Raw genomic sequence first — 16,131 nt, forward strand, 5'->3', positions numbered from 1 at the left:
CAGTGCCGCCTGAGGGATCGGAGATCACGGTTGTTCAGCTTAGTCTTGCGCCCTTGTCCTTTACGCGCTTAAATTCCTCCAGATTCCTTGAATCTTTTAATTATGTTATGCACTGTTGAATGTGAAATATCCAAATCTCTTCCTATCTTTCTTTGAGGAACATTGTTTTTAAACATTTCAATAATTTTCTCACGTATTCGTTGGCAAACTGGCGATCCTCGGCCCATCTTGGCTCCTAAAAGATTAGACCTTTCTTGGATGCTGCTTTTGTACCAAATCATAATTACAATCACCTGTTGACATCACCTGTTTCAGATCACATCATTATTTAACCATTTTACCTCATTACTAGCCCTAAATTGCCCCTGTCCCAACTTTTTTTGAAATGTGTTGCAGGTCTGAATGACAGGAAAGGATGCATATTTACAAATGATATGAAGTTGACCAGACAAAACATGAAATATTTTTTGTTCATATTGTCTGCAATGAAATAAAAGTCAGAGTAAATTTAGAAATCACTACTTTCTTTTTTTATTTGCGTTTTCCATACTGTCCCAACTTTTTCTGATTTGGGGTTGTAGATTAGGCTCTGTTTATTTCTCTGTCATTATTGGTCCGTTTCATTTATGACATCACTCCAAACCTACAGTATATCTATTTCTTTCTTTTGCTCAACACAAAATAAGATATTTTAAAGGTTATTGGTAACTAAACAGTTTTGGTTCCCATTGTATGAACAAAAAATACTACTGAATCCAATGGGAACCAAAACTGTTTGGTTATCAGCATTCTTCAACATATCTTCTTTTAGAATAAGCAGGAGAAAGAAACTCATACAGGTGTGGAATGATGACAGAATTTAGATTTCTGGGTGAACTATCCCATTAATTAATTAATTTATTTAATGGGTCTTAATTTATTAATGCATGTGTATGTATTAAGTGAATAAGTTAACCTGTTGTTAAATTTCAGTTAAAGTACTGAGCAATGAAGCTCCTCTGATCAAGCAGCAGTCATGCACATCCTGATGTTATCACACACAGAAGCAGCAGCGTGCGTGAGGACTGCACAACATTACATTCACTCGGATTTCCTCCGGCGTTCTTGATATGCTTGTGCAAACTAAGTGAGCACAGTTTTCCACCATTTTCAGCATGTGAGCGTGCGCTTCTTCCTGCCAGGACCATGAGGCGTCTGCACTTTCAAACACACAGGAAGTGAAGGTACTAATACGTGGGTGGTGACTGACGTCAATGAGGCTAAGAGGCCTCTGAAACAGGAACCAAAACATCCCACAATCTTTTGCCCCCCTCCTCGCAACTCTCAGCTCAGTAGTTCAGTGGCTAAAGCCTCTACACCTGGAGCGTGCACACACACACACACACACACACACACACACACACACACACACACACACAGCTCACATGCAAACACCTGCAGGCGGGTCAAAGAGGAGGGGGTTTTCAAGCATCAAATCCAACCCCCCCCCCCAGTATACAGAATGTGTCCCATTTAATTGTAATTGTAAATCTTTACAAATCTTTGCAACTAGCCTTCAAAAACAGTTTTACCCATTTGTCAGAAAGAAGTTTTTCAATCATGTAAAATATATATAAAAAAATGTATGATATATTTTTTCTATAAATACAGTATAACAAGTACAGGTCAGAATAAATATAATGTTGGATTTTTACATAAATATATCTGTGAGACTGGAGCATTATTTCACCCATATTTTGACATTTTATTTTTTTAGTTGTTAAAGTAAAAGTACACACTTCATTTACATTTAATATGTTTAATGTATATAAAATCACTTTAGTAACTCTTTTGATGCTGACACCATAATGAGACGTCTCGTCTTTGACCCAGGCACGTTACTACACAAGTATGATTTATTTCTCTTAACATAAACCAGAAAACTGCTCACCACTCACGAAAAAAAAAAAAAAAAAGGCCACAATATTTTCATGATCATTTAACAATTTTTTCTCCATTTTCTACTCACTATAATCTTTTACTTTTGAATTTCCATTATTCTCAATTTTGGTCATACCAATTCTCACTATTAACTTACCATTAACTATGACTTTTGCCTCAATTTACTCCTTATTTGCTGCTTATTAATAGTTTATAAGGTAGTTGTTAAGTTTAGGATTTTGGGTAGGATTATGGATGTCATGCATTATATGTACTTTATAAGCACAAATAAACAGCCAATATGTTAATAATAGACATGCTAATAAGCAAGTAGTTAGTTATAAGTGTGTATTAATAAGTAATTAGTGTGAATTGAACCCTATACTAAAGTGTTACCTCAATTTTATTAAAATTTCATTCGATTCAGTTTTTTTTTTCTAAGTTTACATGTACAAATACTATTATGCATAAATACTTACACTACCATGATGAACAGCTGGAAGAGAATCAATCGGTTCCTTTTTTTCAATTCCAGTGAAATAACATCAAATAAAATGGCATCAAATCTGATGTAATTATTCTCAGAAAATCATTAAGCATTAGAAGTGTCAACTAACAGGGAACATAAAGGTGATTTATAAGTTCTCCGAATGATTTCAATATGATTTCATGAAATCTAACATACACATAACCCAGTAGTAATGTTCATATTACATAAAAAAAACTGGATGTTTTGAATGTTTAAAAAACATTCTAACATCTAAAAATCAGAAATAATTTAATAAAAAAAGTGTTTTAACTGTTAAGAGATTTTAATTTATGTTAATAATGTTAAAGAAACTGTTAATTTAACCCTCAAATAACCTTGTATTAAAACTAATTAATAAAACATTCAGAAATAATGTTTTCATAACTGAATGTAAATGTTAGCAAAACATTCTTAAAACATGTTTTTATTAGCTGTGATGCAGTAGAAATTTTGGGATCGTTTATTAAAATTCCAAACAGTACATGTGTGTATTTTATTTCTTTTCTCTTGTAAATAAAAAGTATACACTTCTTTAACCCTTGATCAACATCTAAATAATTTAAAAATAAGTTAATAATTCTAATTCCTGTATGCATTTTAAATAATATATCTAGTATTAAAATAATACTACAATTAAAATATCTAATAAACTCTTTTGATTTTGGGGTGAAATATGACCTGGACTCAGTTTATGACAGATTTAATGAGATTCGCCTACTTGTAAATTTCTCACACACACTTTCATGAATTTTATTTACAGAGCTGTGTCACACACAATCCAGCTCTTTTTAAGTATGCACGCTTACGCAAGCATGACTATTCACACCCGCACGAACGCACACACACACACACACACACACATGCATGCAATAAAAACAGCTTGTTATATGCTGTGCTGCATTTACCCACATTGCGTCTCTGTGGTTTGTGTGTGTGCAAGAGGTCATACAAAGATGTTATCTTACTCAAACTTTCATTCTTCCCCCTCCACCCACACTCACACCCTCATTTGTCTTCTTCAGAGACGCTGGGATTTTCAGGCCGCTCAGATGGAGAGATTTGCGGTGGCCATCATCAAACAGTGCTGAGGAGTCTTTAAAACATGCACAAGAGCCCAACAACACCTGCTGCTTCATTCATCACGAAGAACAAGAACATGCTGGCCCATATTGCACCCTACAGTTAAACAGGAAATAAATCAGAAATGATATTTTACATTATGCTTACAAAAATATAATTAATTACAGTATTTACATAATTATTTTTGCATCCCATGAATTACTTTAGCAGATCATTTGCTTTGTTGCAAAATAGGGACTTTTTACAATGTTGTATTTTCTTTTTTATTCAGTTTGCTCTTACGAGGCAACATTCCAAAGTATACCAAAATGTGTTCATGCATGTCACATCTCCTCTTAATATATTTGTAAACCTAGCTGAAAATGTTCTGGCAGAAAAAATCCTTTTCATTTTTTTTTTACCTCAAGCACTTGTCCGAAATGTAACACCCCTTTCCATAACAGCTTCATCTTTAAAAAAAATGTAAAGACTTCCTTCAAGTCTCCCTCCAAGACCAAAAGGGGAACAGTCTCGTGACAGACTCAGTGATGAAGCTCATGTGTGTTTGCAGTACACAAGCCACGGACGGTTAAAACAGCTGACTCCACTGTGTGACCCTGTCTCTCACTCTTTCACACACACACACACACACACGCACACACACACACACACACACACACACACACGCACACACACACACACACATGTCTGGTCAGCTATCCTTGTGGGGAATCTCCATAGGTGTAATGGTTTTTATACTGTACAGACCGTATTTTCTATCACCCTTCACCAACCCTACCCCTAACCCTAACCCTCACAGGAAACTTTCTGCATTTTTAGATTTTCAAGAAACTTCATTCTGTGTAATTTATTAGCTTGTTTACCCGTGACACAAGTCCCCATGAGTCTGTGTGTATTCACCAGAATAAAAAAACAAGTACACACATCACACACACACACACACACACACACACACACACACACTGCATTTGAACATTCAATAGCAAATACTTAAACTAATAACAAAACATACTTCCAGTAACTGATTCAGAAGCACCAGATTGTCGTAGCAAAGTCAGAATGACCTCCTTTCCTAGGTTCATGAAACAGTCGTCCATAAAATGCGTTGCTGTTCTGTTGTAAGTAATCTTAAAGATTCCTACTGTAAATGCATCTTTCAGAAGGGCAAATAAAGTGCTTTTGCTTTCTAGATACACACAGCATCTCCCTGACAGGACGGCTTCAACACTAACTACGGTTACTGAAACCAGACCTTCTTTCTTTTCGTCAACATTTTGGCCGGGATAACGCAAATATTTCCACATAGTGATGTAGACGTGTGGGGCGTGTTTGAATGAGCCATTTCAGGGGGGCGTGGCAGAGTCTTAACTTTGATAAAGAATATCTCTTTCGGTTTGAGACTTTAGTCATTGCAACTTTACAGATCTTCTTCATACACCAAGAGCTTGTAACACTTCAAAGAGAAAGGAAAAATTTAAATGGCATCATATGACCCCTTTAAAAAATCCACATAATTTTATACATAATTTGGACTATTGGGGACGCCATTACTTTGATGACGTCAAACACAACTTGGAAAACACAGCTCGGAAAATAAAATACTAATTCAATGGTTTTGACGTCATCGGAATAATGGCGTCCCACATAGTCCAAAATATATATAAATGATTGTCAGGTATTCACCATCACCGCCACCTCAATCATCACCTGCATCTGTTCCCAATCACTCCCGATCCCAGCCACCAGAGTACTGATCACCTGCACCTGCACACAGCAATCACTCTCGACTATAAAGTCCTCATCACGCCAGTTCTCCGGTGTCCGGTCTACCATTCACTCTACTCAGAGGTGTCAAGTAACGAACTACAAATACTTCGTTACTGTACTTAAGTAGAAATTTTGGGTATCTATACTTTACTTGAGTAATTATTTTTCAGCCGACTTTTTACTTCTACTCCTTACATTTTCACGCAAGTATCCGTACTTTCTACTCCTTACATTTTAAAAAATAGCTTCGTTACTGCTATTTCATTCCGGATTGTTATCGTTCAGAGAGAGAGAAAGAAAAAAACCTATCCAGATAAATCGCGCCATCAGGATGGAGTGAATTTGATTGTGGTTGGATGAGATACACATATACCATTCCGACACCCTATTGGTCCATACGCGATCCATCGCACCTGCACATGACACAAATCACATCACACTGCATAGACAGTTTTGGGATCGTTTATCAAAAATATATTTCTTAAAAGTAGGTTGGAACCAGTAGTATCCGATCGCCTCAGAGTCAGTCCGCTTAAATTTCATATGAAACCGGCGTCAGTCCGGTCTCCTCCCGTCTTTCAGCGCGCTCTTCAATCCGCAGACCGCGGCGGAGCAGCACGAGCTCAAACAGAGACAGAGGACACAAGGTGTGTGTTTATCGATAGATTGTTAGAATATACGTATCTGTGCAGTTCTTTGACATAAATACAGTTTACAAAAGGTCACGATCAGTCGGTTTCTCATCTACTGTAAAGTTTCATTACACTTATTTAAATATACTTAATTTAATCATAGGTACTTTATGCATACACTACTGTGCAAAAGTCTTAGACACGTTAGTATTTTCACTTAAAAGAATGGTGTTCGGACAGTTATCTATATATTTTGCTGTAGTGTGTCAGTAGAAAATATCAGTTTACATTTCCAAACATTCATTTTGCCATTGTCAAACTGCTTGTGCATTCAAAATCGCACTAGATTATTATTAAAATTAATGGCAAACTGATATTTCCTACTGACACACTACAGCAAAAGTGATAAATAACTGGCTTAAAACCCTTTTTTGGGGTGAAAATACTATTTTTTCTTTTCCATGAGACTTTTGCACAGCACTGTATTTAAAAACTACATTGTAGTTACTTTATAAAGGATGACCATACAGTAATTCACGGGACTGATTAAAGACAGTGACAGACAGCACTCATCTTAACTAAATATCAGAGTGAGTGACAGATACAGTAGAAATATTATGTGTGGTTTTGTATTAAATAATGACCCAGATTGTGAAATACATTTATTAGCCTTAGATTAAGGGAAGCACAACTTGGGAAATTAGAGCATCCAAGGTGAAAGCTATGGATTTATTTTAAATATTTGTAATGTTCTTTAATGTTATCCATATTTTTTTTTTTTGTAGTTCTTTTTTTTTTTAAGTATCGGTTCAGGCACGTTGAGGCGCCAGTACCATTTTAAAAGTATCGAAAAGGCACTGGACTCTATTTAAAAGTTATTATTTATTTCTCACTACTGGCTCATTTGCCAAATGGGTGCTTTCTCTTCCTCCTCCACAAATAAAGCTGCTGTAGGTAGTTGGGTAGTGAGACGTTTTAATAAATTATCATTTGCGATTAATGACGCAAATGACAATGTTGTGATATCTAGGCTATAGAGCATCACAGTCCCACCCACAGCTGGTGCCGGAACTAAAAATTCAATGCAATTTCTGCATTGACATTTGGGGTATAAGCCATAAAAACGTAACCATACATGGTAGACTTAAAACCAGCTACGACTGTACTAAGCGATAGTATATGCTCATATAAATGCAAAAGGATCATGGGGCACTAACCTTGTTTTGATCTAAATGCCTTTTATTCGCGATGTCTTGGCACTTCATTACCCACAATCCTGAACAATCCGACAGTGATGCATCTGATTGGTGGAGCTCGTGTAACCGTCTGGTTAAACCCCAAGAAGGTCTGTGAAGACTGAAGATCATTAATAAAAAAATAAAATAAAACAAAAACCTGTGTTGCGTTTTTGCACGGTAGACTTATCAGTTCAATCATGATCTCCTTGGCTGCCATTGAGAGTTTTGCAGGGAGGTTGGCAACGTTAGTTAGCATTATCGTCCACTTTAGCAAGGCTAATGTAGCCTCCATATGAAATGAGTCATATCAAGCATTTTATAATGCCACTGTCAAAACAATATTTAGCCTAGACATACCTTTTTGTGCATTTACTGAACATTTGTGTAATGGCAACGACATCTGTTGACGACTGAGCAGTGATTGCAGTCAGATACAAAGCACTGCACCATTGCTGACGTTATCGTTAACCACTTTCACACACGCACACAATATATAATTACTGCACATTCACTATATAAAATAAAATTCACTGGAGGAAAAAGTTTGCGCGAGCGGCCGTCATCAGATTTGGATGTCGCTCAAAAGGCTCGTTGCCTCGTTCTCAGTTGTGGCTTCAGTCTAATTCAATGAGGCGCGGTGGTTTATGGGATGAGTAGTTCCTGCGCTCGAAATGAAAATATGTACACAGTCTTGTACCTTTGTCTTTTTTTGGATCTTGTCTTAGGGTGTACTCACACTGCCAGTTTGAAATTTACTTCCGGCACCAGAGCTCTCTCGGGCTGTGGGTGGGACTGTGAAGCTCTATATCAACTTTGTAACTGGTTACCCCCCAAACACTGGACATAGCAGACGTATGTACCGAATACAAGAAGCTATCAGTCAAGAAGGTATCAGGATCAGGAGTTATTTTTCATTTTTAGTTTTTGATTAATCACTTGGATTAATCATTAATTTTGACAGCACTATAATGTTTATTGTATATAGACAACCATACAAGTGTAATTGTTACTAAGGCTGCACTGATGTTCTTGTCCATTGCCCTCACAGATTCCTGCAGCTAAGCTTGGATGTACATTTACATTCCATTAAAGGTTATTGATGACATGCCTCTGAAGTTTGACTTTTTGCACCATAACAATACTTATTGGCAACTAGTCATCATATCTCTAGCTCTTTAATGTATTTGCATTGTACTAAAATGCGTTCATTTTCAATGGGATAAATGTGGCTGAAACAGGAAGCCTAGTGCATCCCAAATTTTTCAACATGATCATTTTAATATAACATTATAGTCATTATTGCCTTTAGAAAAAATGTTTTTTTGAGGAGGTGGGGTAGTGCACACTAGGACCCTGTGGCGCGGCCCAAGCTTTTGTTCTTAATGGCATTTTTTTCCTTACATTACTTTTACTTTTATACTTTAAGTAGTTTTTTAAACCAGTACTTTTACACTTTTACTTGAGTAAAAAGCTTGAGTTGATACTTCAACTTCTACAAAAGTCTTTTGAAACCCTAGTATCTATACTTCTACTTGAGTAATGAAAGCCAGTACTTTTGACACCACTGACTCTACTGAACAGTACCAGACTCATCTCCACTCAGATATCCTGACCTTCCTCCTGTGCATTCCCCTACATCGTCTCCCCTTGTTACAAGTACCTGGACTCTGTGCATACTCCCTCAGTGACTTTCCATGGTAGAGTTTCTATATATCTCTCAATCTAGTTTAATAAACCCCATCTTGTTCATATTTCTCCGTCTCCACCCTGATGTCGATTTTTTTAAAACTGCAATTTTTGTCATGGGTTTTATAGAACTTATTTCAGTACGAGTCATCATTTACATTATATTACACAGGTCTAAATATCTCGGGTTCCCTTTATGATGTTATTTGTTCCTGATTGTTCTAAGAAACGTTTTTGTAACCTTTAAGTAACGTTCTAATCACACACACACACACACACACACACACACACACACACACACACACACACACACAAAACAATTTTAACATGGACATTTTAACGTTCTTTGAATGTTAAAAATTAAAATTTAAATAACATTATATTTTGGGTGAATAAAAAGTTAGAAGAATGTTGTAAGAAACGTTTTTGTAACCTTTAAATAACATTATGTTCCCACAATGTTTTATAACCTACATTTTTTTGATGAATGTTGCTTAAGAAATTCAGTATGCAATTTGTTATTTATTTGTATATTTACTGGTTAAATATAAAATCCGGCTGGTCTTGGGCTGAAGATAGGCCCCAATCGAGTCATGTTCAAAAGTATTTATTGGGTCCTTTGATATGTCCCTCCATAAAATTTGAAAGATTTTAAGCTGTTTAGCTGTGGATTTATTGAACGAGCACTGTGCAATGTCCGAACTGATTGCACTATATTTTATGTATAATCATTTTCTATTCTTAAAGGTCCCCTTCTTCGTGATCCCATGTTTTAAACTTTAGTTAGTGTGCAATGTTGTTGTTAGAGTATAAATAATATCTGTAAAATTCTAAAGCTCAAAGTTCAATGCCAAGTGAGATATTTTATTTAACAGAATTCGCCTACAAAAAACGACCCGTTTGGACTACATCCCTCTAGTACCTGCAGTAATGACATCACTAAAACATGCTCACCGCCCACATGAATTCACAAACAGGGGGCGTGGTCTTGTCGCGCTCCGATGGAGAAGAGGAAGAGCTGCGTTTGTGTTCGACATGTCGTTGAAAAGCTGTTATTTTCATCTCGGCACACGGTCCTGCCCACTTGCTTCTCAAAACTACTCCAAAACTAGTCCAATCGCGTTTGCAGAAGGGCAGCGTGCCAAGCGTGTAAGTCTGCAGACTGCTGTCGAATCACAACACAGGAACCGCTGGCCCAATCAGAACTCGTTACGTATTTCTGAAGGAGGGACTTTATAGAACAAGGAAGTCATCAGCCCGTTTTTATGACAGTGAAAACAGCAGTATACAGATAGGTGAATTGTGTGAAATATACTGTGTTTTTTTTACACGCGAGACATGAACACATGTTATATTGCAGACTGTAAACACAATCAAAGCTTCAAAAAAGCACGTAAAACGGGACCTTTAACTTAATTCTATTCTATTATAAACTCATTTTAAAACTCTTAAATCAATTTGTACAAAAATGTCTAAGTTTTTAAATTTCTTGTTTTATTGTTGTGACTATTTAATTATTATTACTTTCTTTTCTTTTATGTAAAGCACTTTTTATTACCATTGTGTATGAAATGTGCTATAAAGATAAACTTGCCTTGCCTAAATTGGGGTGAAATATGAAAATATTCTTGACAGGCTTTATAAGATTTGTCACATTTTACATTCGAAATCCACTGAGCTTTCCCTTTTCTCCAGTACATTTTAATGCTCTTTCAACTTAGCTAATAAGTTGTTTACCATTTCATATTTATTCCTCTTAAATCATAGTCTCCTCTTCATAATGCTGTAAGCCACACTGAAAAAAATGTTATGTTGAATTTACTTAATTTTATTACGTCAAGGGGTTGCACGAAATAAATGTATCTAAATCCAGATATATTTTTTAAGTTGAGTGAACTTATATTTTATAAGTTGAGTTTACTTATATTTTATAAGTTGAGTTTACTTATATTTTATAAGTTGAGTTTACTTATATTTTATAAATTGGTTGTACTTATATTTTATACATTGAGTTTATTAATCTCTTTCAGTAGTTTCAGATTAATTATATTCACAATTTTAGCTAAACTATTTTGAGTAGAATTTACTCGAATTAATTGTGCAACCAAATCAATTTAATCGTTTAATTTCTACATATTAAAATTAATTTTAATCCAGTATTTTTTTTTTATCTATTGTATCTTTCAATAATATTCAGACAAATAAAGCAAATCCAATATTTTCAACTCTAATTAAATTTTTCTTATCCAAGAGATTTTTGCTCTCCCAAACAAGAGTGTCTGCAATGTAACTCAATATTCACCATTTCTCAGAGACCTCAATACATGGTACACCACACACAATGACGGTAACAATCAGTGAATAGTGTTTGAGTATAAATGGGTCATGGCGTCACAAAAATGAATGAATGAATAAAAGTAACATCAAAAGCAACCATAAAACTGTGTAAATACAACTCGAAAACTGTGAAAAGTTTAACATTTTTAATTATTCATGCCCCAGTGCATGATGGGAAATACACTGAAAAAAATGATTCATTTAATTTACTTAAAAAAAATTAATTAAATATAGCTAAAATAAATTGATTGCAACAACTTACCATATTTTTTTTTAAGTAAATTCAATGAATCATACCATCATAATCATAATTTGTTTAAAACCAACTAATAATTATTAATTAAAATCAAAAACTAAATTTAAATGGATTAAACTAGCAAAATTGAATTACGCTTAATTTAATTGGGGCCATAATAATTTTTTCAGTCAAGTGAAGTGGATGAGTAATTCAGCTATATGTCTGCAGCTTTATAATTTGTGACTGAGGTTAACAACTATTGTAAGGGAACTTTCCTTTGACATCTGTGAACAGATGTAGAAGATCTTACCTGACAGGTTGGCTTTGGTCACCGGCGGCTGACTGCTGACTGGTGATCTTCTGTGTAGTGAAGCAGGAGAAATAAACAAATGAGTAAATTAAAAACAGCAAAATAAATGTAAAACATTCAGTAGAAACTGCTAATTAAATCACCATCTTATGAAGCTAGATATTTAGGGTTGGTTTCACAGAAAGGGTTTAAATTAAGTCTGAAGTAGACTGATTAGTTAATGTCTTTCTGGAACACAGATTACTAACTCCTGGACTATGGAGTCCTGAACTAAAATAAACTAGATTAATTTCAAACCAGCTGTGCTAATCTGAATTAGCATGTCAGAGGATGCCTATTAAACAAGGAATGATCCAAGAAAGGCTTAAAACAGGTCTAGGGGAAACAATGACAGCAGAAAAAAAGATTGCAATTACAAAACACCTTTACTGAACAAGAGGAAACTTTTTTAAAGCAAGAAAAATAAACTGCACAGATCAGATGTGGACTAAAAGAAAAGTAATGGCTGTTAATCTGTGTATATGTTCTCAACATTTCAACATACAATCACATACACATTGGCCACAATTATTTGTACCCTTATAAATGATAATGATTATAATCTCTGGAGATATATATTTCCATTTGTTAGCACACCAGGGTGACTAGGAACATCAAATTATCCAGCCATGACTTCCTGTTTCACAAGAGTATAAATATGAGGAAAGACAAATTTCCCTTAATCATCCATCACATTGCGAAAAACCAAATAATAAAGTTCTTATGTGCAGCAGCATCAGATTGTTGACCTTTATCAAAAACAGAAATAAAATAAAAAAATAAGAAAATAGCTAAAACATTGAAATTTGCATTATTCACCATAAGGACAATAAATAAGGAGCTCCAATCAACAGGAAATGTTACAAATCTACCTACAGTATATAGTCTTAATGCAGCTGAAGAGATAGTTTGTGTGTCCAAAGACTCTGCAATGAGTGTTGGGGTCAGAACGTAAATAAATAAAACAGAATATTAATAAATAAATAAAACAAAGTTTGTTGGGAGGGTTTTCATCCAAAAAAAAACAAACAAAAAAAAACCTCCAGCGTATTCAGATGCCACCCACTACTCGTCAAACAGGACTGTGTTCTGTGCTCACTCAGGGATGAAAAGGTACTAAATGTGTACAGCAAAATATACTGCTGTTTCTTTAAAACCCTTGTGCACTCCTCATTTGGGACACACTCATAGTCTTCGCGGTCAAAAGTGACCAACACCTGAAATGTAGTCTAACATATTTTTGTTTGATAATGTTTTTTTTTCTTTTGTATTTTGAGATAATTTCATTGTACTAATTTATATTTATGCAATAATTATGGTACATTTGCCCCATTGAAAATAATAATAATTTTAATTTATTTTTATTATTTAATAATTTTTCAATTAATGGAGTATTTCAGACTAGGCCTTTAAAATCCAGATTTTGAAGGCAGAATAGCACCTCCTGGTGAGAGCAAAAAAAATAAAAATCTGTCATTTCATGGACTTTGTAGAGAGGCTTGTGAATTCCTTTATTGTTTTTATACATACTTGTTTACTTTTACTAGTTTGTGGATTTAAAATGTATATTAAGGCATTCTCAAAGACTACTTTTTGCCAAGGTTTCTATTTTTTAAGTTTTAAATGTTATGTTTTTTCTATGTTTTAAATGTTGATTTGAAGTGAAGGTTTTTGCATTATTATTAGCTACTACATTCAAACCTGAACAAGGAAAGCATTTTGTTACACAAAACATTAAAATTGTATACAAATGAACAGGAATGCTTTATCAGAGCTTAAACCGTCTGGGTCTGATCTGAAAAACCTCTTATTTCAGACTTCTGACTCATTTTGGCTATATAGTTATAGCCATACCAATTAATTTGAGTATGTATAATTCTATGTGTGTCTGGGAGTGTGTGTGTGTGTGTGTGTGAATGGATGTATCTGTTTTACACTCTTGATGTTTCAGAATGTAACCCCTTCCTTGCTGTCCACTTTTTTAGTGCATTGTAGTTGAATTATTGATTTTGTTTTACTTACTGTAGTTGCAGTGTTACAGTCACACCAGTTTATAGGTGTGTGTGTAAGTGTGTATCCGCGTGTGTGTGAGTTGGTGGATTTGTAGACTGTACACATTAAAGTATTCTGTATTTTAGATTTTTTTCCCTATTTCCTATGGTCGGTCATTTTTGACCTAAAACCATGACTGACTATTTTTTTTAAGACCACTTAGCTTTTTCGAATCATAATCCCATCATAATCCCATAATCCAATTTTCGTGTTCGTATACCTAGTGCCAAAAAAGTTTGTACCATTCTGGTGAAACTAAGACTTTTTACAAAAATTCTAAATGTAAAATTCTCCGGTCAGAAACGACTGAAGATCGCACAAGGGCTAATGTTGTTGGTGTATTTTCTCTGTCTGAGGTCCTGGACATCTGTTCAGATAGATGGCATCATGGATTCCAGCAAATACCAACGGATAAAAAGCAAAATCAAAACCTGACTGACTGTCTGACATTACAAAAAATGGGCCTTTTTTGGATCTTCCATCAGGACAATGATCTAAAAAGGCCATCAAAATCAACACAAAAATGGGCCGCTGAGCACAAGATGATGGTTCTGCCATGATCATCCCAGTCCTCTGATCTGAACTCCAGAAAACTGAAGAGGAGAGTGTATCAACATGGACCTGGGAAATCCAGATTACTGGAGATTACCCTTTCCTTCCATTTTACTTTGATGGAGGTTTTGTGTGTGTGCGCGCGCGCGCGTGTGTTTTAATAAAAAGCTAGATGATTAAAAGTGCAGATTTGTTTTCATAGGCTTCTTTGATCATATTTACCAAGGGTGCCAATATTTTTCCCGATGTAGCTCTAGTCTTCCTTCATTAAATCAGCCTATTAAATTCTGGACTAGACCAAGCAGATTTCTGTTAATCTAGTTTAAAGTGCCATTTCAGTTTAGGATTAGGCTTAATCTCTGTCCAGGAAACGCCCCTTAAGAGTAACTTTTTTACCAAATTCGTTTTTAATAAAGTCAAAGTGTCTGCACATTTGTTATAATGACCAAGCAAATAATAATAATCGAATTTACATCTACCATTATTATTATTTTAAGGAAAAAGGTCAGTACAGTAGTTTAGTGTAGTATCCATCTAATCTGACAAAAAAAATCATATTAAGTGAGTTCTGACCTCTTGTGGTATTTTCTCACATTACATTTGATGAAACAAATGAACTGTAAAAGTCACTTACTTGCTGGAGGGGCACTGGACATTTGTCAGGATGCTGAAATTATTCCTAATAGTGCGAAGACTTGCAAGCACCTGTGGAACAAAAAGACAGCAACGAAGATGTGAAAAGACTTGAAACACTCAACACGTGCAATAACTTTCACATTTTGGTCTTATTTTATTTTTTTCAATCCAAAAAGCAAGAGCCAGACCTACCTGAGCAAAAGGAGTGACTATCAGGTCTTCACTGTGTCTTAGAAAAAAAACAAAATAAAAATAAATAAATAAATAAACAAATAACAAATATCATACATAATGCAAACATCTGTGTGCTGTATTGTACATGGTAAAATGATTCAAAATAATTACAATTTTAGATAATCACTGTATGTGTTGTTTACTACTGCTCCGGGTGTGTGCTCACAGTGTGTGTGTGTGTGTGTTCACTGCTCTGTGTGTGTGCATTTCGGATGGGTTAAATGCAGAGCACAAATTCTGAGTATGGGTCACCATATTTGGCTGAATGTCACTTCACTTCACTTCATGTTACTTCATTTCACTTCTTGTCAATATACTGAGTGTGTCAATATACTTGATCTCAAGGCCAGACTATCTCTCAGGTTTAAATAGGTTGTGTTATGCATTATTTTTGCATTGCTTTGGTAGTTTCTGTCCTGTTTGTACTGCAGCTTCGATGAGTTGAATGATTTATTGCAGAAGTGCTCAGTCCTATTTGTGGAGATCTAGTTTACTGGTGAACTTGAAGACCTTGATTTACTGATTTAGTTGTGTACTGATTGAGCTAATCTCTGCTGGAAGCTATGTTAGACTGTGGAACTATTTTTTCAAGTTTTTCTCAGAGAAGGCAAAGAAGACCTCAAAAAACGTATGATGAGAAAATACAAATAAATGTGTGATTTATCTTGTTGGGATGCTTATTTATTAATTTGTCAGTTCTGCTGTAGCATTTCCCACCAATATCTCAATGGAAAAAGTTACAATCATAAGCTCCTCCAATTCCATTGGGGTTGTGGGTAAAATTAAATGAAAAGCATGCATGGATACAAAAGTATAATCCACTTGAAGCACATCAGCTTCGGCTTACTATTTTCAACAAACTGTGATTTGCAAAAGGACTG

General features: G+C 35.0%; 1 protein-coding gene across 3 annotated transcripts in view; it reads right to left on the reverse strand.

The window, feature by feature from the left end:
- Positions 1 to 16,131, reverse strand: part of LOC128025380 (cAMP-specific 3',5'-cyclic phosphodiesterase 4B) — a 56,635-nt gene that overhangs the window by 23,645 nt on the left and 16,859 nt on the right. For 2 of the 3 annotated variants that reach the window (XM_052611704.1, XM_052611717.1), the window contains 3 exons: positions 15,209 to 15,245; positions 15,015 to 15,085; positions 11,738 to 11,787 (listed from right to left, as the gene is read on the reverse strand). In XM_052611704.1, the coding sequence (XP_052467664.1) occupies positions 11,738 to 11,787; positions 15,015 to 15,085; positions 15,209 to 15,245 (158 nt within the window). The remainder of the gene's footprint in view (positions 1 to 11,737; positions 11,788 to 15,014; positions 15,086 to 15,208; positions 15,246 to 16,131) is intronic. The other variant, XM_052611709.1, reaches the window with a different exon arrangement.

The sequence above is a fragment of the Carassius gibelio genome, chromosome A2 (genome assembly GCF_023724105.1).
Source record: "Carassius gibelio isolate Cgi1373 ecotype wild population from Czech Republic chromosome A2, carGib1.2-hapl.c, whole genome shotgun sequence".
Classification (NCBI taxonomy): Eukaryota; Metazoa; Chordata; class Actinopteri; order Cypriniformes; family Cyprinidae; genus Carassius; species Carassius gibelio.